Below are 23,513 nucleotides of genomic sequence, written 5' to 3' on the forward strand. Positions count from 1 at the left end.
CCTTGGAAAATCTGTTATCCATAAGCCTCATCCAAAGCTCTCAGCCCAAGCAGCACAATGTCAGCCTTATTGCAAGACCTATAATATAATTTTGCAAATATCAAGTCCATCAATTTGTCTAGCCAAATCTTTGTTAAAATTAAGAGCTGGCCATTTGCAATGGACTTGCTGTCCTCTTTCCAATTGCTGCTCCCATCGTGTGCTGTGTCCAACTGGAAATTACGGAGAATGGAGGGAAAAACACAAACATCGTCACCAAAATGATACAGGTAGAAAGACACATCTATGGATTCCTGGTGATGTTTACCATCTGCACAAAGTTCAGCTATGATCTGCTTCCTTGGCAAACCCTACAAAACCCTATTAGCTCTTGGTTGAAGCAATAGTTAATTTCTGCTTTGCCATCTCTTGCATTTCCAAGGGACTTGCTACAATTTGGAGCTCTGTCCCCGCATATTTTTTGAAAGATGTGGGGTTTTCATGAGATGGGTGAGGGAGGTGGCTAGGGATGAGAAGCAATGTCCTTGGACCTTGGCTTCTTCTGATACAGGCAGGAAACAGTGGTTTGTCTGTAGTCAAAGCCATGGGGGTGTCAGTTCCCTGGTCTTCCTGGGAGTCAAGGAAGAAGTCAAGAGTCATTGGAGGAATTACTGAATCGGCAAGTATGTCACATTTTTAAAGCAGTAATTTCTCCTTTCAACATGTCTTGGCATCTGAGGCAAGGTAGGGATTAACATACACGTTCAGAGATCTGATAACCAGCCCATACATGAAGGCTTTGATTGCTTCGGCCTCATTCCAGCGCTCTGTGTCTACAGTGCTGTCAGGCTTCTACTTTTCTCGCTGTTCTGAGACTTTTGTGAAGAAATGGAGCTCATTGGGATTTCTAATTCAAAACTCAGTTGGAAAACAAACAGAAAAACAGATGTAGCTTTTTGTGTTTCCTCTAAATCTTTCTGGACTGAAAACCTCCAAAGCTGGCTCCTCAGAGGTAGGAATCCAAGGCCATATCAACAAAATCAAAGTACTCGAGAGCTTAAATTTGAAAAAAAAGAGGACAAACTCTTCAGCTGAGGGACTGTTGGAGGAGGATGGACTTGGAGACCCGCCTGTGGGTGCCTCTGCATGAGGCCTCTTTACAGGTCTTGTTGAGGGAGTGACAGAAGCTACGGAGATGTGAGACCCATGGCCTTCCTACCCCATCCTTGCAGGAGGTTCAAACTTGCAAGAAGGGCTACAATGAAGCCCCTGCAAATACAGCTCAACTTCATGGGACTGAACTCATAGGGTTGCTCATGCAAATGGGCCAGGTGGAAGGAAAAGAGGACATGACAAGGGAGGAACATCAAGATTGAAAAGTGTATTGACATTTTTGGGGGACGTTAGCCTCATCTGCATTATCCCAGGATCCTGCTGCATCATTTACTGCCTATTCATTTTTCATACACTGACAGGGTAGTGTGCTCTCAAGCAGAGACTTCTAGGCATGCAAAGCAATGGTTCCCACCGCCAGCAGCATCAAACCCTCTGCAAGTCAAGGTACTGCCTTTAATGACCAGGGAGCACATGAGAGACATGAGGTTTCCTGGCTGGGAAGAATTGAGGCTCTTCCTTTGGCAATGCTGAGAGATCTTTAGCCACTGCTGGGGATGGAGCAGCACCTAGAGCACCTCTTTTAGCAGCAGGAAGGGGGTGGTGAAGCACCCAGTGCGACTGCTGTGTTCCCCCCAGCAGCGCCAGAGTCCTGGCAGCTCCCAAGAATCCTCTGAAGCAAGTGTTTCCAGATCCTTGACGCTTCTGAAAGCACACAAACATTATGGAGATACCCACTAGTGAAGGCACCTCAATGTGGGCAGCCTGAACCCACAAGATGCTTGAGGACTAGCCCCTAGCCTTCTGCACGCCCCAGTCCTTGCAATCCTCTGCAGCTGTGGGGTGAATGACAGGAGAGTCCCAAGGATTCCCAGGGCATCCATTGGCTCCTCAGCATGCCTTGATCAGACCTGCAAGCCTGCTTCAACCTTGCAGTCTGTCTAGTGGGCCATCTCTCCCCTTCCCTTCCCCTTGCTGGAAGTCTGTGCTGTCTGTCCACTTGGTCCCCTACACAGGTGGGAAAAAGAAAGGCCAGAGGACATGTGGAAGACAAATAGTTTTTCTTTTCCTTTAATTAGCAAATTTCTTTTCACCCTCATCAGAAGATAAACCGCTCCCAAACCCCCTATGTGCCCACCGCTCCAGCTGCTGAAAGCATTCAAAGGCAGAAGGTGGAGAGACATTGCATGTCCTGGCTCAGGTGCTGCTCTGCATCCACCCCAGAGCACAACCTGGGGGCTTGGGGGTGCCGGGCACTGACAGAGCAACACACTGTGTTACTGATACCACGGGGCAGGGAAAAGGCAGGTGCAAATTCAATGATGGGCACTTGCTGGGAGCAAATTCCCCAAAAATATATCCCCGTGGGAGCTGGAGCCCCAAGCCTGTGGGCAGCAAGCACCAATGCCAATAGTGGAGGACATGGACGTGCCCAGAGGTGCTTTGCACTCACAGGGCATCGTCAGCCAGAAGCGGGGTTTGCTCTGAGGTCCCTCCCTGGGGACTACATGGGAATCTAGGATACGCACTGCTCGGTCCCACAAAGACCTGCTGGACTCAACTCCAGGATGCAAGCAGCAGTGCTGAGGGCAGGACAGGAGGTGGAGGAGAGGCAGGGATGCTCTCCTTTCACCCTGGGTTTGGAAAAAACGTCCCAAATGAGACCTATCCCAGGCCCTGGCGAGCCAAAGCCCTGCAGCATTTGGTCCCAAGATTAGCTGGGACAGATGGTGCTGTGGGAGCTGCAGCTGGCCAGGGACTGTGACAGCTCTGCTACCCCCAGACAAGCAGCAAATGGTCCCCAGCCCACCCCGAAAGAAGCCTCAATGTTGTGTATTGCATCTGGAAGCTATAAATAAGAAAACCTCAAGCTTTGGGGACACAGTATTGACCCCGGCAAAAACAGGGGCCTCCATATCCAATCCTTGTCCCTCTGCTTCCCAGTGGCCCTGGCTTCACTGCTGCAAGGTCTGGAGGAACAAGTGCCCTGGATGGCTCTCCAATCCAGGGAAGTGGTGTAGGGAGAAATGGGAGAAAGGGAATGATGCTGGCAGGACTCATTATCTGTCACTCTGCTGAAACCTCTTTTGGTCCTCCCTGCATCATCATCTTGCTCCCCTCCATACCACTGCACCATCCCATGGCTCTGGCCCGCAGCTTTAACTTATGGGCAAGAGGTGGGGAGAGGATTTGCCTGCCTTGGGATGCCCGGTCCCTCCTTACACGGCACAGCCCTGGCCATGGTCCCAGAGTGATCCTGGCCAGGGCTGGGCACACATCACCCTAAATCGAGCTCCACAATGCCCATGGAGAGCAGTGGGGACCCATCTCTCCATGCTAGGGATGTGCTGTTGGTGCAAAGGGCTCAGCTCCTGGTTCCTAGGGAGGGGAAAGGAAACAGGAGGAGGAGGAAGGAGGAGAGCGATGAAGAACCACCATGTGAACTCATCGCCTGCTAAAGCCAAGAGTCAAGGGCGGTGCTGCCACCTCTCCTTGGGGACACGGCGGGTGGAGACAGACTTTCTTGGGGAGGAATTCAGAAAAAAAGAGAGCCCTGGCTACAAGGACATGTCAGTGGTGCTCCATCAAGGCCCCCCTGACCCTGCCAGCACGCCTGGAGCGGGGCCTGTGAGCAGGGTGGAAGGAGGGGTGCGCGGCGGAGGGGGACGCGTGCGAGTGCCCATGTGTCTGTGTGCACGAATTTTGGCAAGAGGTCATTGAGGTTACATGATGCAGCATTTGTTCTTGTGGTTATGAGGGTCCTTAAATCGGAGTCTCTGCTTTGGTCGGTATTTTTCCAAGTACGTGAGCTGCTTGCTGTTGATGGCTCCTCGGCGCTTCCTGCAGAGACACAGAAGAGAGGTCCCACTGCAGTGTGCAGTGCTGCCCTTGAAAAGGAGAAGACCCCTCCAAACCCATTCGTGCTGCTCAGCTCAGTGCAGAAACCCATGGAAACTGTGGCCGGAATAACTCAAGCATTTGGAGACTGAGCTGGGCTGGACTTCATCCTCCTCTAAGCTGAGCCAAGCACAGGCTGCTCCCATCAGAGCTCTCCCTGCCTGCGGTCCTGCTGTCTAGTCCACTGCTCCACCCTCAAAAAAGAGGAGGGACTGAAAAACCAGGCTGGCTGCAGACAGCCTGATTCCTTGATGCAGTTCACGGCGGGGGCAGGCGAGGACTCAAAGCAGCCCAGGGAGGAATCGGGGACACAACATGAACACAGCCGACCCCAGCAGCGGTGTCGCGTCGCATCAGTGCAAAATGTCGGCGACGCGGCAAGGCTGTAGCTCTGCTGCCTCCTTTCCTTGTGCATTGCCTGGAGCAGCAGTCCCCAGCACCAACGACCCTGCTGCCCCAAGGAGGCAATGACAATCTCCCGGCTGAGATGCTTTGGGAGGTGACTAATAACTGGCGGGGAATGACGTTGCTGCGTCTGCCCTGGCAGCACTACTTACTGTCGGATGAACTGGATGGCGTCTTCGTACTTCATGCCGCTCTCAATCAAGGCTAATGCGACGAGGACGGGAGCCCTGGGAGGCAACGAAAAGCAGCGGTTGAAAACAGGGTGTTTCAGGCAAACATTTTATTTTGCAGCTTCTTGTAATTTAGCTGCAAGAGCTGCCCCAAACAGTAGTTTTTTCCAGCACTGAAGGGGATAAAACCCACAGGATGGAGCTGGTGACCGCTGGGTTGATGGACCTACTCGGGGATGGAGCTACCTGTCACAGACATTGTTGGCCGAAAGGACATGAGAAGGTCCAACATGAGACCATGTTGGAAAACCTTAAAATGCCCCCAATAACCCCGAGGGTGATGTCCTGTGCACAATGTGCTGTCCAGTGTCCATCCCAGTCCCATCACTGGGGTCACCTGGTCACCACCTCGGCCTCTTCCTATTAACATCACTGCCTTCAGCCACGTTGCACGCAACACTCCTGCCAAAGGAAGGAATGTGGAGCAGCCCAGTTCCCACTCACCGGCCCAGGCCAGCTACGCAGTGAACGGCCACGCAGCAGCCGGGGTCTTCGCAGAACTTGGTCTTCAGCAAGTTGAGCCAGTCCTCCACGATCTTGCTTGGAGGAGGTGCTCCGTCATCAAATGGCCAGTCCTACGGGTAGGAGAGAAATGAGAGTGTCACATGCAAGCCAGCAAGACCCCCGCGAGGGAGCGGCAAAAAGCCCTGATGAACGCAATGTGGTACAACAGAGTCAAGTTAGTGATTTGCCTTGGTGTAGATCGGCTTTAGAAAGGAAAACACAGGTTCTTAAGAGAAAAAAAAAAGCCCATTTCCAAAGAGCTTGATGGGGGCTGTGCCAAGCACTGTGTTTGCCAGCAGTGACACTGCTCTGACAGCTCAGCCCTGGGGCAAAGCATCCAAAGAAAGAGCTGCTTGCAAAGCTTCCAGTTTGGTTCAGATCTTCCTGTACCACAAGCTTCAGTGCAAACCTGGTTACATCTGTGGGTGGCTGGAGCCCCGACAGATGCAGCTTTCAGAGGACAGTGACCTATCAGGGATGCTTGGTGGGGAAAGCAGCGTGGCGAAAAGCAGCCCCGGCGGGCAGAAAGCACGTGGCCGTAATCCTGGTGTTTAAGGAGTGAGTCACTAAGCTGCTGTGTCGAAGTCATCTCCAGCACAAGATGCTGCAAAAAGCCGCTAAGCTGTATTTTATTGCCGTTTTTTTGAGCAGGTAATGCAATTTCAATCGCCTCAGGCTTTGGTAGGAAAATAGCATTAGGGAATGCTAATGCCTGAGTCACTCCACGCTACGGAGCAAGACCATCTCCTTCCCTAGCACAGGGAACGCATGGGTTTAGCTGAGGACACAGGTCATCGGGGTCTGGTTTACTGGGCTTGCAGTCACTCAGGGGATGACAAGTGCTCATCCCCTGCCGTAACGCAGCCGTGAAGTCCTGCTCCTGTGGGATTTCTGCCCTCATCTCTGATTTTAGAGAAGAGCTGCCGGAGCTGCAGAGCCTGGCACGATGGGGATGTGATGAGGACATGGTGGGACGGCGCCCGTGCAGAGCCCTGTGAGGTGCCAGTGTCTCAGCTTGCTCTGCAGACATTCCCGGTGCGCTAGGAGGAAGAGCTCTGAGGAAGATTTTGCAGACAGAGAAGTGCTGGCTGAGAAAAGGCGTGGAGATTAAGGAGCAAACGGTGCCAGACGGGACCCGGCTGGGATGCCCGTGCCAGGCGAGACTCAGTAATTGAGACTCAGCTTGCAATCCTACCCAGCATCAAAGCACACTGCAATTAAGCACTTACTGCTCACACCCCTTCACGCTCGTTGCAATTACGCTGTCTCTGATAATTATCGGTGGCTGCAAAGGCCACACGCAAGGCTCTGCTTCTGCCACGATGGCCTGAGCGCCAGGGGAGTGTGCTGGGCTTGCAGGGTTAGGAACTGCGGCCGACTGCACACTCTGACTTCTCCCCACTGAGAAAGCACCTCTAAGCATTGCCCCGTCATCAGGCAGGATTGTCTGGGCTGGCTGGAAAATGCAGTTTGAGCAGAACAGGCTTTCTGCCTTCAGCCTCCCCAAACCAGCAAGTTCCCTGAGCAATTTCCGTGCCAGCAGGACCTCGAAAGACGTGTCCAAAATCAGAGACAAGGCTCCCTTGGCAGCAGGACAGGGGAGAAGCGAGGTCCGAGCCTGCCAGCAGGAACACCTTAGCTCAGCAGAGGATGCCGGGACCTGCGTTTCTGAAGTGCTTGGGCTCCCTCTGCTATTCCAGAGCTTGCTGGAAGCGCCCTGTTTTCGTCTAATTACTCATCATCTCCCACATGGGGCTTGCAAGCGGGCCCCACGTACCCGGGCACAGCCTGCGCCAGGGATGAGCAAGCTCCCATGCGTGCCGAGCACGCCTGACATCATCTCCAATAGCTTATCACTAAAGATAAAGCCCCGGCACTTAAAAGCTTCCTTGTCTTCATTCTTCCCCCGTTCCTCGCTCCCTCTGCTTTCCTGAAGCCACACAGCGCCAAAGAGTGAGGAGAAAAAAGGAAAAAGAAAAACAAAGCAGCACAGTTTATATACCCCCTGGATAAGATAATGCATAGGAATGACTCGCATCTTCCACGTGGGATCAGGCGCTCTAACACCCTGGACGCTTTAAAGCTGGAGTGATAGGCAGAGCTGGCAGCGCCTGCCAATTCGCCTGCATGAGTCACAGTTTCGGGTGCGTGGGCAGCTCGTGCTTGGTTTGAAAGCCCCAGAGGAATTGCAGAGCTCGGCATCAGGATTTAGCGTCAGAAAGCAAGGCATGGCCAGGGAGCATGTGGGGCAAGTGCCAGTGCTCAGAAAATGTTGGGGAAAAAGCCTCAAAGTGCAGCAAGGGTGACAGATGTGGAACGAGGCCTCAAACCCTGTGATCTCTACTGCACAGAGAGATCCATGCCCTGGATTTCTCTGTGCAGTAGCAGTGGACAAAACCTTCCCGTGGCCGTCTTGGATTTCAGGCCCTGGAGCTGTAATCGAAGCAACTACTACTCTCAAAATAGCTCTTCCCGGCTGCTGAGCTCAACAGCAGCAGGAAGTCCACAGTTATGGAAGGGCACAGCAGCTTGACAGCTATTTTTACATAAATTTGACACTCTGGAGGTGACCCCCACCTGCCAGCCAGGACAGCTTTTCCTTCCTGCGCTTGTCTGAGCCAATTCAGCTGGAAAAAAGTCCATTTTGGGGAATGGAGGTTGTGGTGGAGAGAGAGAACAACCGCCTCCAAGCTTCCCAGCACTGAATATTTCTTTTTCTTTCTCTTTCCACAGAAAAAAGATGAGACCTGCGCTGAACTCTACACAGACGCACTGACATGCAATAAGTTGAGTTTCAAGCAGTTCTCAGCGCCCTCTTTGCTCTCCTCCTCCTGGCAGCACCTAAGGTTGCCCACCCCGTCGTCCACCTACCATGACAGTGATGCCATCCTTCTCCAAGGGTGTCTTGTCGTAGGTCACCTCGCACACCCGCACGACCGTGGTGGCCCCATACTTCTTCAGATCCTGGGCAAGGAGGAGGAGAAGAGTGGGTTATTTTCACCCCGTAAACGTATTCCCCCTGCCAAATCCATTCCAATGGGATTTTATGGATACTATGGCTTCTTTTTGCAAGCCCAATCTCCCCACTCCTTACCTCCAAGAAGGTGCTGAGCGTGGCGTTGGTGGGGTTGTGGGTGATGAGGAAGCGCATGTTTTTGTAGCAGACCTCCACTGGTGCAGGACGGTTCATCCGGGCCATGACGGGGAGCCGAGGTGGGGGAGACGGACGCAGAACAATGATGGTGGGGCAAGTCAAAATTAAAAAAAAGGGGGGAAAAAGCGTGCCCGGGTAAAAAAAAAAAAGAAAAAAAAGAAAAAAAGAAGGAAAAAATAATTAAAAAAAAAAAGGAAAAAGCTCAGCGCTTAAAAAATGAAATTGAACTCAATATACAGACGTTGTGCAAATATTCCCAGCTCTTGGAAACGCGGTGGCTTCCTCGCCGTGCCGCGACTCCCACCCTGCCCCGGCAGACCCTGTGTTAAAAAGCCAGACAATAACAATAATAATAACGGCAATAATAATAATAAAAATTAAAATTTAAAAAATAAAAAGGAAAAAAACAAAAACCAACGATCCCTTGGCTGTAGCGTCGGCCGCCTCGGCGCGTGCCGGGGAGGGGGCGGCCGCCGTGGCGCCGGTGCCGCCGCCTCGCTTACGAAGGCCTCTGCATGGGGAGATGCTGCGGGGTCCCCGCTGCGTCACGTTACCCCATCGGGATATGTGGAGTATTTGGGAGCAGTAGCGAGGCGAGGCCGGAGCCTAGGGGGCCGCGGCGGGCGGTGCGGGTCGCCGGCGGGCGCGAGCCATGCGTGGGAGCCTCGAATGGTGGACGGCGCCGGCCGGGCGGCGGCGAGGCGGCAGGGAGGCCGCGCGCCACCTCACGGGCGCTGGGGCCGAGCGGCGGCGCACCGGTCCTGCTGGCAGGCGTGTGACGGCCCCTCCATCAACGCGGGAGCCCGTCAGCGATGGCACAGCGGCTGCGAGGGGAGGAAAAGAGGAGAGAGGTGTGAGCGGGTCCTCTTGCGCCATGATGGAAACATCTCCTGTTGAGGGATGAAACCGCCCCGGCGTGGCCACCAGCCTGAGCTTCAGGGTAAAAGTTGGATGTGCCAGTGAGGGGAACGAGTCTGAATGCCTGGGCTCCCGCTCGTATGATTTTTCACACACATTCCCATGCCCTGTTCATCCAGGAGATGCTGCCTTGGCCCCCTGGCCGCCCGCGCAGCTCAGGTCCAGCAAATGCACCTCTAATGCTCTTATGTCAATAAGCTCTTCACAAAGGAGCTTTTCACTGGTGGGGGGGAACACAAGAGCCTGGAAAGCAGCAACAGCAGAAGAAACATTTTCCCCCTTTTTCCCAAGCCTGGTGCAGATGCTCCTCGCCATCCTGGGCTGGACCTGAATGTCCTGCCCTGTCCTTCTAAAATACCTCAGCCTGCTGCAAGGCTGAGCACAAGGAGCCTTCAAGGATGAAGGGGAGAGAGGGGCAGATGAAGAAGAACAGCAGCATGTTTCTTGCAGGGTGTTTTAACCCCCACTGTGCCTGCAGTGGCCTCCAAAAAGAGGCCAGATCATTGGTGTGCTCCGACACATCTGCGCTACCCTCAGCACCCAGCACCAAGTGACAGTCCCGCTGCTTAATTAGATCACAAGGGCCAAAAAGAGGGGAAAAAGTGAAGGAAAATAATAAAAATTTTAAAAAGCAGCCTCAGTTCCTACCAGGATGATGCCAGAAAAGAGGTGATGGAGCCCGCGGGAAGGGGTGCAAGGCCACGCGTCGTCCCTCCACGACCCAGCGGGGCGTTACGCGACGGATTCTTGTTTTGAAGCTTGCACCTCTGCCGGGTCACCGGCTGCTTAGCGCCGGGCGGCCACAGCCTCAAAATAGAACATAAGCGCTTAAGTAAAGCGACACGGGTGAGCAAATGCTCAGATGGGTGTTCTACCTGCTCGGAGGCCATGTGTGCACGATACTCTCCACCCCGCCAGGGTGTCTGTGGGACACCCAACAGTGGGGTCCACGTATGGTGTTGGTGGCAGGCCTTGGCATGCATTTTGGGGAAACCTTGAGGTCTTCCAATGCAAGGATGACCTTAGGGAGAGAGCTGGCATGGAGGCAGGGCCTGTTTTGGGGAAAATGGGGATGGGATGATGCCCTGGGCAAGTCCTGGGATAGGATGTGTGCTGAGCACTAATACATGCTGAGCATCTTTGGAGGAGACACTTCCAAAGGATGGAGGCTACCACCAGCTGCTTTTAGAGCTGGCCATGACCCAGGAGGGGTGAAACCAAGCAAGGGGTGGCCAGCGGTTGGCCAGTCTCCTCCATCACTGCAGGACTTCAACAGTGGTTGGAGTTCCACTTGTGCTGTGGCCTTATTGATGTACAAGGATGAGAAAGCCCTATGTTGGTTGTTCTTTAACAGATCTCATCTCATCTCCAATGCTCTCTGAAACCTGTTTGCTCTATTTAAAGTCCAATAGCTCAGGGTCATGTGGAATGGTGAGCAGCAACAGCAACAAGGTGGAGGGGAAGCCCACCTTGGCTGTTGAGAGCTTCTTCCCGTTAGCATGCTAATTATTTATTATTTGCACCCCAGCTGTATGGTGCTGATGGCTGTGATTTTGGGAAGGAGCTTAAAGGGAGACAGGAGCTTGGATTTCACCCAAATTCAGGGAGGGGTTCCCAAAGCTGATCCAGTGGGAAAGGAGAATGGAGGTGGTGGAAGGCCATGCAGCGATGGGAGCAAGCCCGCTAAATGTTTTGTGTACTAACTCTTTGGATTAACGTATTTCAGTTAATGTGTCCTAACACATTTGTTCCTTTATTTTGTTTTGTTTTGTTTTGTTTTGTTTTGTTTTGTTTTGTTTTATTTTATTTTATTTTATTTTATTTTATTTTATTTTATTTTATTTTATTTTATTTTATTTTATTTTATTTTATTTTATTTTATAAAAAAAGTGAGATTAAGAAGCAGAATAATCTGCCCTGGTAGGATGCTCTGTAAACACAGTAAGCATTGGCTGCCTATAATGGGAAGTGATGGAGTTTGCAAAAAACGATCTGTCATTTCCCACAAGCTCCAATATTCAGCGGAAGCATTTCAAGTATTTTGGCAAATGCACATCCTCAAGCCCATAAACTCTTAATGGCTTTTCAATAGCAAATCATCCCCAGCTACCCGGGCTGCAACACTGATTCCCATACTAAGTACAGCAAGACGATGCAGAAAAGGATGTTGCAGCTAATATTAATAACCTGCCAAGTAAAGAAGAGGGAATACAGGAGACATTTTGCCACCCTGCTACCTTGCCTTGGCCCACCGACATCTGCTCTGCCTGATCCTCCAATCTAGGCTTTGTCTACAGCATTTCCCCTTTTTGTACTGGTCAGCACCATGTTCCCCAGCTCTGTACCTAGCAAAACCATTGATCAAACGGTCCAAGAATTTGCTTTTAACTTTCTTCTGAATTAAACTGAAGCCTAAAATTTGCTACTGGGACCCATATGAGTATGTTAACTCACTTAGATGGACAAAACAACCTTGTTCCAAAATAAATCCCTACTTCTTAAGAGAAGAGCCCTGCAGCTCCTGCACCCCATGAGAATGGACTGTGTCCTTTGCAGGAGCTGTGAAACACTAAGATGGTCCAAGGCACCTTGGGCAATCCAGATTCATGCACGAGTTCCTCAAGCAAAGCCAGAAATTCTCCCACATATCCATCCCATACACCATGGGAAGCCTTCTCCCAGAAATTCAAGGATACAAGAAGTTTCATAGCTAAGAGTCCAGCAATAAACCAGTGTGAAAGCGCTCTGGCATGTCAAGAGAGCAACCCAATGGCCTGAGAATTACCTGCACCTTCTTGGAGACAACAGCTTCCCACCGTGCCACCTCCTCTGAGCAGAGCCAGGAGACCCCTTGGCCAAGGAGTTCGAGTGATTTCAATGCCTGGTCTCTGGGAGACCCAACCATTCTTGGATTTTCCCCTCATCGCAACCTCGGTCCTCCTTAACCTCTTTCTGCAGGATGCTTGCAACCACGCAAACAGATCTGCTTGCCCTTCAACTTCTCTAACAGGCAAGCCTAAATATCTCATTTCCATCTTAATAGTCTGGCTTGCTTAAATTGTGAGGTTCTCCATGTTTGCCTGAGTTTCCACCCCAGCAGAATGGACTGCTGTTTCTTTCAGCACTTCTGTGCAAAATAAGGAGCTCAGGACTTCCTTTTGGCCACCAAAGCATCATCAGAGAGGGACATGTGAAGAGGCAGTGACCCTTGTCCAAAGAGCACCCATCAGAGCTTCTTCGTTTGGTGGCAGCCCATCCTATCTCTGCTGCTGTGTTGACTCACAGGAGTAAAAATGATGCAGGATATGGATCCTATGGCCAAAACTGGAAGGAAATCTTTAGCAATGCCAAACTTGTCAGCTATTTTGCTGCAATGGCTGAGGTCCAGCGTCGTGTAGAGTAGCGGGATACAAGGAGTTGATAAAAGTCAGGTCATGCTTTCCTAAACACACTAGCTCCCCAAGCAAAGGAAAAGGAAGCCTGGTAGAGCCGAATTTTCACACTGCATGTTTTTGAGCACTTACAACAAATACCCAAACAGCATGGACTCCCTTGTGTATAAATATAGGTAGCTCAGGAGGGAGCACTTCTCATTTTCAATGCTGGCTTTCAGCAAAGCCTAACAACACACCAACTTGCATTATATTTGCTTGACTTCTGGCCTAGTTTCAACTCACACAGCGAGACACCGATCAGCCCTTTGCCCTTACTGGTAATTAAGTACTGGTAATTAAGTAACGTAACCATGAAATTTTGCTTTAAAACGTTTAACTATGACGTGCGTCTCAGACCAGGATGGGTAGATCCATAGGGTGCATGACCACAGGGAGGAGGCGGAAAGGCACCACATCCGTTGCGGACCACAGTGAGGCCCCAGCCGGAGGAAAGCCAACACACCACAATTTCCTCCTACCGGTAGCATGTGCGGAAGGAAGCAGGAAGCAAACACGAAAGATCCGGGAGGATAAAGAAGAAAACAAAGCGAAATAAAACAAAACAAAAATATACAGCACAGGCCAACATCCGCAGGGTGGCTGGGAAGTCCTGCTCCAGGTGCAGGGCCGGAAAGAGCAGGCGGGGATGCGCAGAAAGCCGCGTCGCTCACTGCAAAGCGAGAGGGATAAAAGGCAGTGGGTGCAGGGGGAGACTCAGAGCACTTGCAGGGTGGCCCTCAGTTCAAGCACTTGGTGCATCCCCTTCTAGGGTATGTTGGACATGGACTCCAGCAAAAAATCTGTGGAAAAAGATTCCCTGGCTCTGCTGTAGGGCCCGGCGCATGGTGGCTCCGGTGATACTCATAGCAGGGTGGGATTTGGGCGGCCGAGCAGCCACCAGCGTCCCCGGGCCTGACGTCAGCGCGGCTGTTTGCAAGCGGGAGGCGCCCGGCAGAGGGGGAAGAGAGCGATCGGAATGAGGAAAATCAGACAGACAGATAGGGCAGATAAACGCAGGGGCCCAGACAGCCTCGGCGGAGTTGTGCAAGCTGGGAACGCACCGCGGTGCCCGGGAATTGGATCGGCTCAGTGTGCCACTTGCGCTCGCCTCTCCACAGCGGGGATGGGGACAGGGGGTGGGGAGGACGGACAGACGGAGCGGGGGGAAACGCCGCTCGGCTGCCCACGCGCGCTGCTTTCTTACCGCCCCAGCGTCCCCGATGCTGCTGCTGGCACGATCCTGCCGCAACCTAGAGGTGTCTCCGACACAGTGCGACGAGGCAGGAAACTTCCAGCATCGCAGTGCTTTTTTTTGGGAAGGGAGAGGGCGGGGAAGGATCCCCCCTCCATCCACCCACTGGCCGCCCCTTGTCCTTCCCGCACCCCTCCCAGGCAAGGGATGGAGACCCGGCGGATGCACAGAAGGACCCGCAGGGGCCTTGCTCAAAGCGAGATCCCGGTTTTATGATCCGGGATATCCCCTCCGCCCCCTTCCCCTGCCGGCAGCCAGTGCTGCGCCGACGTCAGAGGCTTTTCCTGCCTTGGATTCAAAGCAAAACCAATAAATCCTGGGGCTATGGGATGTGGCGGGTGGGCAAGGCAGGGGGAAGGAAAAGAGGAGGGCGCTTTGCAGTGCCGGCTGGAGCGGCCGGCAGGATTCCTGACCCACCTCAGCTCCTGGCCCAGGCAGCGCCGGGATTGCGGCGAGGAAGAGGATGATGCCGGCAGCGAGGAGGAGGCAGCCGTGATACGCTCGCCTCGCCGGCGCTGGCTGCCTCCCAAATCCCAGCACGCCACTCCTGCACTGGCTGCGTGCGCCGTGCCGGGAGGCGCAGGGAGAGGGGGGGAAGCCGGGGAGCACGCCCGGGATTTGGGAGAGGCGGGCAGGGCCCTGCAGCACCACGGCTCTTGAGAACGCTGCCTCCAAGACCAGCCATTCTCCAGCTGCTCCCATTTCCCTAGGAGCATCCCGGGGAATTAATAATAATAACAAACAATAGCAAACAATTACGACTGCTGTGCTGCAGCTCTGGCCAAAGGGCATCATGTTCGTGGAAGTGACACCTGCATGGGGTGGTGCCAATGGATGTTTGGGAATGGAGAGGTGGAGAACTGGGATGAGGTCCTTGGATGGCTACTGGAGCCCAACCTGCCCCACAGGCTGAGCTTAAACCCACAGGTGGCCACCAAAGGATGCTACAAGTGTGCAAGAGAACAGCAGGCTTGAACAGTGTTTTCTGTGCTATGCAGATAGTATTTTCTGCTATATAAACTCCATAGACAAGTCCTCTCTTGTGGCTTCACATTATCAACAGCATTGCCCAGAGAAGTCCAACTCTGGAGAAAGAGAGTTGCTCTAAGTTAACTGAGAGGGTGTTTGGGGGTCTCTCCATCAGCTCAAACTTCCTTCACCACTTGGACCCTGTGCTCCTCCCTCTACTTCCCTTTCCATGCGCTCCATCCAGGCTGCTGTCATCCTGTGCTTGCAGGAATATTCCTGCATGGTCAAGCTTGGGCTTGTTGGGGGTTTTGGCAATGCCATGGTGGGTAAAAATCCCATCCCGTTCCCAAAACCTCTCTCACTTCTTTAAAATCCAGAGAGAGGTGCAGGGAGCAATCGGCATTCTGATTCCCACCAAGCGGGAAAATTTAAAAAAAATTAAAAGCCATCGAGCAGCCTCTCCCCGTCAGCAGGCAAGTGAGTTGGGCAGGCAATGAGACCATCCTGTCCCCAGGTTCATCACTCACTGCTATGGAGATGCCCTTGGGCGCTGTGCTCTGCTCCGGGAGCTGCTGGCAGCCCGGGAAGTCGGTGCTTTCCAGCAAGAACATCGTGTACTCTGCACTGGTAGTGTTTTGCAACCAGCCCATCCAAGGGATCTGTTCGGTCTTGAGAGGATCCCAAAACTGCAAGCGAGTGGCATGTTGCTGTGCGGCGCTCCCTATGGGATCCAGGCCCTGGCGGGGTGCTACAGCCTCTTCCGAAACTGGAATTGCCAACTGGAGTTGATCGTGTAGCTGAACCAAGTGTCGAGCTTGGTCAATGCTTGGTTAAGCTTTGGAGGCCTCAGCTTCCTCCCTGGATTGGGTTATGTCTGTTCCGTGGGCCCAAAAGCAAGTGATCTTGGTGGGGAAAGGAGAAGGGAGGGTACATAATTTGATAATCCTCCCCACTCACTGCAAGGAATGATAGTTCCAAGAAAAATCCATGACGGGAGCACCTTAAGTAAGATCATTGATCTCCAAATGCAACCATTGGCAAAACACTTGGAGAAAAGTCCATGATGGACCCTGAACACAACGTCATATCTCCAGTTCCTCCAAGCAGGCTTCTGAAATACTGTTATCAGCTCGACCTATTCCTCTACTTTTTCCTGTCTCTTTGCTCCTGGCCACTGTCAGAAGTGAAAAAAAAAAACCCCACAAAATCAACAGGCCTTTGCTCTGATCTAGAGCTCTTACGCAAAAGCAAGAGCTTCAAGAGGCGCCGTAGCAATATGTGCCAAGATGTGTCCCCTAATCCGCGAGACCATGCCACGTCAGTAAGAGTGTTCAAATAAAAGATCAAAGGGGATTTAATGCCTCACCATAAAGTGACCTGCCAAAAAGTCACAACCTCTATCACTGAGAACATCACAGACTCACTGTCCCCAGCCTGGCATGCTCTAGAGCAGCTTAGGGCAACGTTCCCCTGGTTGCATAAAGCATTGGCCTTTGTCCTTGGCCATCTCTCACCCCTGAAACTCGGGGGAGCAGGGGGACATGACTGGAAGGAGCAAAAATGATCACGGGCACATGAATACTATGTTGGAGCAGGGAGTGTGGGGGACATCTGCAAAACGGGGTGTGTGCAAAGGGTAATGGGGAGAGCCAAATCCCATCCTTTTTGGCCAAAACCAGAGGGAAGGCAGAAGATGCCAGGTACCAGCAGGATGCCTGTACTTGGATCCAGTGAAGGGACTTGTCTTTTCTAACTGAACACGAGCTAACGCAACACGCCAGGGATTGCACCCTCTGGTGAGATCCCAGCCAGCTGCAAAGTCTGCACTGGGATTTCCTTATGGAGCATATCCCTGGATGTAGTAATTCGGGATGCTTCCTCAAGCCAAGCGTTTCCCTTGCGAAAATCAATCTGGTGGCTGCAGAAATGGAGCATTTCAGCAGTGCATTGCATTTTAACTCCTGGTTTACAGGCAGGCAGGGCTGTAGCTGCTCCCGGGGCTGGGAAGCGGGAGCTGGAAAGTAGGTTACTGTCTCAGTGTTGCTGACGAGCGGAGATGCAAACACATCCCGGTGAGATTCCCCAGACCCGGCTGCGTCGGCTGGCACAGACAGGCTGCTTTCTGCCACGCTTGGGGCCATCCTTCCTGCTCCTGCAGAGCTTTGCTTTTTCGTGGAAGGAGCCCTGGAGCAGAGGGAGCAAATGCATACATTCCCCGTGGGAAAGGCGGATGGACCCATGCACCCACCACAGCGTGTTGCACCAGCCTGCAGCTCTGTGCACACCTATTTTCAAGGTGCTTCATAGTGCAATTGCTTTTCCCTTTCTTGCAAAATGGCAACGCTCTGGAGGTACAGAGCTGTTTAAAGCAAAAGCAGTTATAAAAAATAGCGGTGTCAAATTCCCAAGATCTTGGTGTGTAAAGTGCCCATGCTTGGGTGAACCCCCTGCAAAGTGCCCATGGGAGATGGCACATGGGCAACAATCCCAGGAATGAGCAGGGAGAGGTTTTCCCAGGAGCGCTTTGCACTGCCAGATAATGTCCTGGGCACAACCTTGTGGTGCTCCAGGGGGAAATTGGTGCTGAGCAAAAATGCAGTAGGATTTTTTTGCCGGCCTCCTGCACCCTTCTGCCCTCCTGACACTGGGAAGAACCCAAGACAGGACGCCAAAATTCAGCTCACAAAACCCATCCTCTTAATGTCTGCAAACTTGATTTCACGAGACAAGTTTTTTGAACATGCATCTTCCTTGATTCCTTATCGCCACTGGAGACCCCAGTGTGTGCTTCGTTTTTATGTATTTCTGCAGCGCGGGTATTACCCTGAGAGCTTCAATGCCTGCACGGTTATTGCTTTCTCTCTTAGCACACCCTGCTGCGTCCTCTGGGCTGTGGCCAAGAGCCCTTGTTGGAGGAGCCATCAAATAACAGGCGAGAAACTCGGTGCTCCAGAAAGACGGGAGATTAATTTGCAGGGAATATTAGGCCGATCCGTGCGTGGCCGTCGCTAAGCGCCAGCACACAGGGAGCACCAGGCTGTTCTGGAGCCAGAGCTGCTGTTGCACGCGAGCCGACGCTCCCGATTTAAAGGGATTTCTTGGAATTTCCTAGCTGCGCACTGGGAGCAGGGTTTAAAGGGATGAGGGAAAAGCTGAGAGACAAGTCACGGTTGCACTAGCTGTCATGATCTCCTGCTATTTAGGGGAGAAAATCTGCAACGCTTTGCAAATTGGGAAATGCCAGCGAGCTGGGAATCCTGCCCAGACAGAGATAACCCAGAGCAGGAGTTGCTGGGAGACACCCGCCACCCTGCAGGGTCCAGGGAGACATGTGGGAATGGCGGCACAAATGGGATATCATATCCTATGGGAGCGGCGCCTCCAGGGACAGCAAAATCAGCAGCAGCTCTGTAACGGAGATGTCTGCAAAGAGTGCAGGATTCCTCCTGGAGCTTCCAGGAGCGCTTTCTCTGCAGCACAGTTTGTCTTTGCTTCTCTGAGGTCTGCAGAATATTTGCATAAAGGCAGATCTGTCTTTTGGGAAATGCAAATTCCCTGTGGAAAGGGAAGTGCCCGAACACGCTGCCGGCTCTCAGTGGGGATGCAACCCTTTTTAACTCACAACCCAAAAGTTAAATCACGGCCAAGATTCAAAATCTCCCCACCCTGCTCAGCTCATCCATCCTCCCTCCTTGACAAACCAACCAAGGCTTTTCAACCGTGGATGCCCTGAGCATCCTCAGGGATACTTTAATGCCTCAGAGACATGCAATCTGCTTGCCTGGGAGCTCCGGATGCGCAAAGGCTTCCCGCAGCACGATATGCCTAATTCATCAGCCACCTGGTACCACCGGGCTCTGCACAGTGAGTTTGGCTTCCTCCCCACACCTTCTAGCATCACTTGTCCCCCGGGGAGCCCCTCCAGCCCCTCGGCCACTCACCTGGACCCTGGCCGATCCCGCCTCACTCACCAGGATGCACTGGCAGTGCCGGGAGTGCTTGCACTTATAGGCGGTGTGCAGGAAGGATGCCCAGGTGACGGGCCCCTATGGGGAATGAGTGTCAGGGCTGTGGGAAGGACACAGCCCCTATCCGCCCGCACGGCTTCCCACTGCTTCCTAACCTTCGTGTAGGTCGCCCAAGCTTGTGGAGGCTGAAGCCAGCACGTAGCACCAAGCTCAGCACCAGGAGCCTTGGGGCAAAATCAGGGTTGTCCCTAGGCCTTTTCCCAGGTGCATCTTTTCCACGTTTCTCCCCCAAAGAGCTGTTACTATGCTTGGCAGGGCTCCCGAGCAGCACAAATGCATGAGAGCTCCTGCAAGTTGCGTCTGCCAGTGACATTGCAAGGTGACACCACCCTGCGCGCTCACGCTCCGCCTGCCTCGTACACAGACGTGTCGTGAGAAGAGCAGACACTGCAGTTTGCATCGGGGCGCTTCAGCATTTCTCCTGAAATGCCTGAAAATAACCCCTTTTTCGTGCCTGCTTTTCTCAGACGGCAGCTGGGGACGGGCTCTGGGAAGCAGCCTCAAACTGCAGCGCTTCCCGTCCTGGTGTCCATCCGAAGCGGCACTGGCTCTGCGAGGCCGCACGCTGACCTCGGGGCTTTCCAACGTCACGCGGCGGAAGAGGGAACTACCCGGGGTGTTCTCAGTCTGCCAGAGACCGGGGTCATGTGGAAGCGTTTAAGATTTAAGGCCTCATCGGGGACTCGTTACGGCATTCCTGCCTTTCCCTGAGAATGCCCCCGCTCTCAAGCCTTCGGCTCCCCCCTCCTCTGCCTCCCTTCCTCATTGGAGCTGCTCTTGCCATCACGATTAAACAAAATTCGCTCGCAGGAGTCTGGGGTGGTCTCCACTCCCGTGAGATATTTCAGCCCCGGAGCCGATTCCGGCTCTCCCGCTGCGTTTGCACTCCAGGGACGATCTTTCCATGTTGCTTTCTTCCTGCTGATCCCCAAAGCCCCAGGCTCCAAGGGGCAGCAAACACAACACAGAGGCTGCAAAGAGGATGCGGAGGGGACCCAGGGCTCTTCCTTGCGATGGACATCGCCAAACCTTGCTTTCTTTTGAGGGGCAGGGGCTCGTGCCAGCAGTTTCGCTTCCGCTTGGTGACTTCTGCGCTCGGCTCGGTCTCCTCCGGCCGTCCCCGCACCTCAGCGCTGTGAAGGGCGTGTGACAAATCTCTAGTTATGGGGCTCAAATTTTACATCTGTCATCCTGCAGGAGGCCGAGTTTCACTCATGGCCACAACTACTCCATCTGAAGGGGCAGCTAAAAGCCTTCGCAGGCCCAGCTGGGAGGTTTCCCCGTGGAAATGGGATGGTCTGTATATTTCCAATTGCCTGGTCATGGTTTCCAGCCCCTTAGGCTGCTCCAGCGCAAAGGTTGAGCGTCTGCAAGCTTAAAATAACCTTGAATTTGAACCCCAGCATCCCTATGCCCTTACCTGGGGCACATGCAGAGCTCCCAGAACCTGCTACCAGGCCAGACTCAGCACAAACCCTGAATGATTGTTCTGGGGTGGAAAGAAGGGGTTTTGGTTAACCCCTAGGCAGGTAAAGGGACATATATGGATTTTACCTAGCACCTAGAGCTCTACTAGAAGTTCCTCCTGCTGCAAAGCATCCCTCTGCACCATGGTGAAGGCAGCATGGTGATGGACATCAGGGCTGCCACCTGAAGCACCGAGCCAACAAGCTATCAATTGTTTTGCAACACCAATGAAAGAAAAAGATGCCAGATTTTGTGGTTGTCCTGGAGAAGTGATTCTCTGATGGAGCCAAGGGCTGGGTAAATCCCAGTTTTCCCAGTTGGGAGTTCCTCATCCAGGGAACATCCAGCAGCTGGTGGCCTCCAATACAAGATTGGAGGAGACTTCCAGCAGCTGGTAGTGCAGGAGCATCCCTCTGACATGAAGGTACCGACAAAATTCTGGTCCTTGATCTGTTCACTTTAATAAAATAAGTAGAATTTAGCAAAGTTATTGAAGTGCTTTTCAGGCGAACACGATTTCACTCTGCGCTTGGAGCTTATCCACTAACCTTCTCAGATGCCAATTTTAGCAGCTGGCAAGAGTACTCTCTGCCCAGTGGGTTGCACAATGCATGACTTCTTCTGAGTTATTGATAGAGGAGTATGACACTCAGAGAAGCACAGGAGGAGCCTGCTGAGAAGCTTTTTCCTGCACTAATTTCAAAATCCATCCTACCGACCCAACTGTGTCCAAGGCACGCTTGGCTTCCAGCTCCAGAGCCTGCAAATGTCAATTCCCTGACATATGTCTAACGGTTCAACCCTTCTTGCAAGCACTTTTGCACTAGCATTTTAAAGATATATGATACAGCTATAGATACAAAAGCAATGGATTAAGTTTACGTGGCTCTTCTTTGCATATGTTTTTGCAAAAATCAGTGAATTTGCATGGGCTTAAACAATGCGACTCCTTCAACATTTACTTTTTGAAGTGATTTATCATGAACTTATGTCTTAGCAAAGAGCGATAAGAACATGTGAAATGTTCAAGAACAGCAGAGGAAGCCACAGGCAGACACCCTTGCGTAGTATTAATGCTGCTTTTTAAACGTCAGAGCTTGAGCCTTGCTTTTAGCCTTCAACTTGCCTTTCTGAATGAGTTCACTTTCAGGAAGCTCTTCCATACAATCGCCTCAAAAAATGCTTGGCTTTGGCTCCTGTCCATTCAGTCAGATAATTTGGAGTTTGTAAGCTTGTAATTGAACTAAAGTCAGAAAACTCGGTCTTTCATTTTGCAAAGCTGGTTCATGGCCAGCGTGGCTTGAAAGCATGGGCTTGATTCAAAATTCGCTAGCATTTTAGAGTTCATTTGCAGTTGAAAACGATGCTCTGGTTATGTCTGACTTCTTTTGTGCTCTTCTCTAGACTCAAAGCCAGCGGCGTAAAACCAAGGCACGTATCTGTGGCTCAGAAATGCCTGCATGTACCCGACTCACTGACCTTTATTAAGATAAATGCCCCAAAGTTCAGTGCCTTGCTAGAAATTCAGCAGGATTTCCAGCAAGGATTTCAGTTCTATGGCTAGAGGTCACAGGCTCCCATGTGAATTATCTGCCTTGCTGCTGATCAGAGGCAGAAAAGGTGGCAGAACTGAGGTCCAACATCTTGGACTTGTTTATATGGCCTCTAGAGCAGAGAGTTTCTCCTGCTGCCCCCTCTACCACCTCAATACAAGAGCTCCAGCTTCCTCATTTCTCTGTACCCAGTTGTATTCTCATCCTGCAAAGCAAATAAAAAGTGAGCTTCTTGGCTCCCTCTGAAACTTTTCAAGCCAGCAGTTCCAAGAAAAATCAAACACAACATTTCAAGTCCCTAAGTCCTGCTCGCTGATAGTCTGATTTTTCAGGGACCTGACCCTGCAAACAGACCCGCACTGCACTCACAGCAATATTTTTGGGTCCTATGTGAAATACTCCTGTGAAGGCTCGGCTGCCAAGTCCTGAAAAAGTTCCCAGGACTCAAGCTGTTGCCTGCCATGAGGCTAGGCTGTCCCTCCATGAATCGCGCCAAGAGGGAGCCCTCCCTCGCGGACTCGCCAGAGGAAGTCGCATCCATCGCAGTGTTTATGCAAGTTGCAGAAACATTTTGGGTCACCGGGAAGGGTCACAGCATCTACCAAGGTCTACCTCTGTTGCCAAACGACCTTCGGCTGATGCTGGGCTGGAGCAAAATGCATGCTCCAAACCCGGCGTGATGTCTCCTGTGGGTGCACAAAGCCCATAGGTCTCTTACATGGGATTGTGTAGCTCCATAGCTTCCTTACGGATCAAGCTCGTCACACATTTCCTGCAGGCTGGGAAATGGCCCTGGGAATTTACCCCTGGGAATTTAGCCAAGGCAACAAAACTCAACGCAGCAGCTTTGGAAACAAGTCCATTAAACCAATTACTTGTTGTGTTTTGCAGATTCCACCTGAGAGTAACCTTGTGTTTCACTGCGACAAACTGAAGACCTGTGCAACAGCCCTGCAAGGGACTGCAATGCACAGTGAAATGAAGAGAAAGGCTTCAAGGAGACGGTCAGATTCATCATGTTGCTGGGAATGGACAGGAAAAGATGAACACAAGTGTTTTTGATATACGGTGGAAGCACAAAATACAGTTTGTCCCATGATATCTCTACATGTGTTTCATACCACCTATGAAGTAACATTAGGGCATCTTGAGAGTGATGTCTAGGCACCTTCATGGATGATCAGAGGTGACAGTTTTCAGACATGGTCACCATAGCCTGTTTTGCTGGACCTACAAGCTTTTGGGTCCTCTGACTCAGAAGCTCAGAGGTAACACCTTGGAAGGATCAGTGCCCGTTCCTCATGGAGATCATGAAGTGTGATGGGGGGCTGAGATGCAAAACTCCACTATACCACTACAAAACAAGCAATGCCAGGCAAGGCTCAACAGCATGGAGGAATCCTAATTGCCTTCATGACCTTCTCTCAGCCAAGATATCATCTACAGTCAGTGGAGAGAGGCAAGTTCTCCAGTTCAGGATTTGGAGGTGCCTAAGCAGGGGGAAATAGGGTGCCTTTACTACATGTCCAAGATCAGACAGTACCATTTGCTCTCCCTTTGCCCAATCCAAAGCCATGAAACCAGACACAGAGCATCCCAGTCCATCCTG

At 52.1% G+C, this 23,513-nt stretch overlaps 1 protein-coding gene across 1 annotated transcript; it reads right to left on the bottom strand.

The window, feature by feature from the left end:
* Positions 1-291: 291 nt before the first annotated feature.
* On the bottom strand, positions 292-8,423 carry PTP4A3 (protein tyrosine phosphatase type IVA, member 3). The gene is made up of 5 exons (XM_026047141.1): positions 8,224-8,423; positions 8,001-8,093; positions 5,070-5,200; positions 4,548-4,622; positions 292-3,933 (listed from the first exon to the last, which is right to left on the bottom strand). The coding sequence occupies exons 1-5, from the start codon at positions 8,326-8,328 to the stop codon at positions 3,816-3,818; spliced, it is 522 nt and encodes a 173-aa protein (XP_025902926.1). The 5' UTR covers positions 8,329-8,423; the 3' UTR covers positions 292-3,815.
* Positions 8,424-23,513: the final 15,090 nt, after the last annotated feature.

The sequence above is a fragment of the Nothoprocta perdicaria genome, unplaced genomic scaffold, assembly GCF_003342845.1.
Source record: "Nothoprocta perdicaria isolate Ctin4 unplaced genomic scaffold, notPer1 scaffold_48, whole genome shotgun sequence".
Lineage (NCBI taxonomy): Eukaryota > Metazoa > Chordata > Aves > Tinamiformes > Tinamidae > Nothoprocta > Nothoprocta perdicaria.

Coding starts and splice junctions, on each gene's coding strand:
- PTP4A3 (XM_026047141.1), bottom strand. CDS start 8,328: ATGGCCCGGATGAACCGTCCTGCACCAGTGGAGGTCTGCTACAAAAAC. Junction 5,201..8,000: donor AGGATGGCATCACTGTCATG/GTAGGTGGACGA, acceptor TCCTACCCGTAG/GACTGGCCATTTGATGACGG. Junction 3,934..4,547: donor GCCATCCAGTTCATCCGACA/GTAAGTAGTGCT, acceptor GTGTCTCTGCAG/GAAGCGCCGAGGAGCCATCA.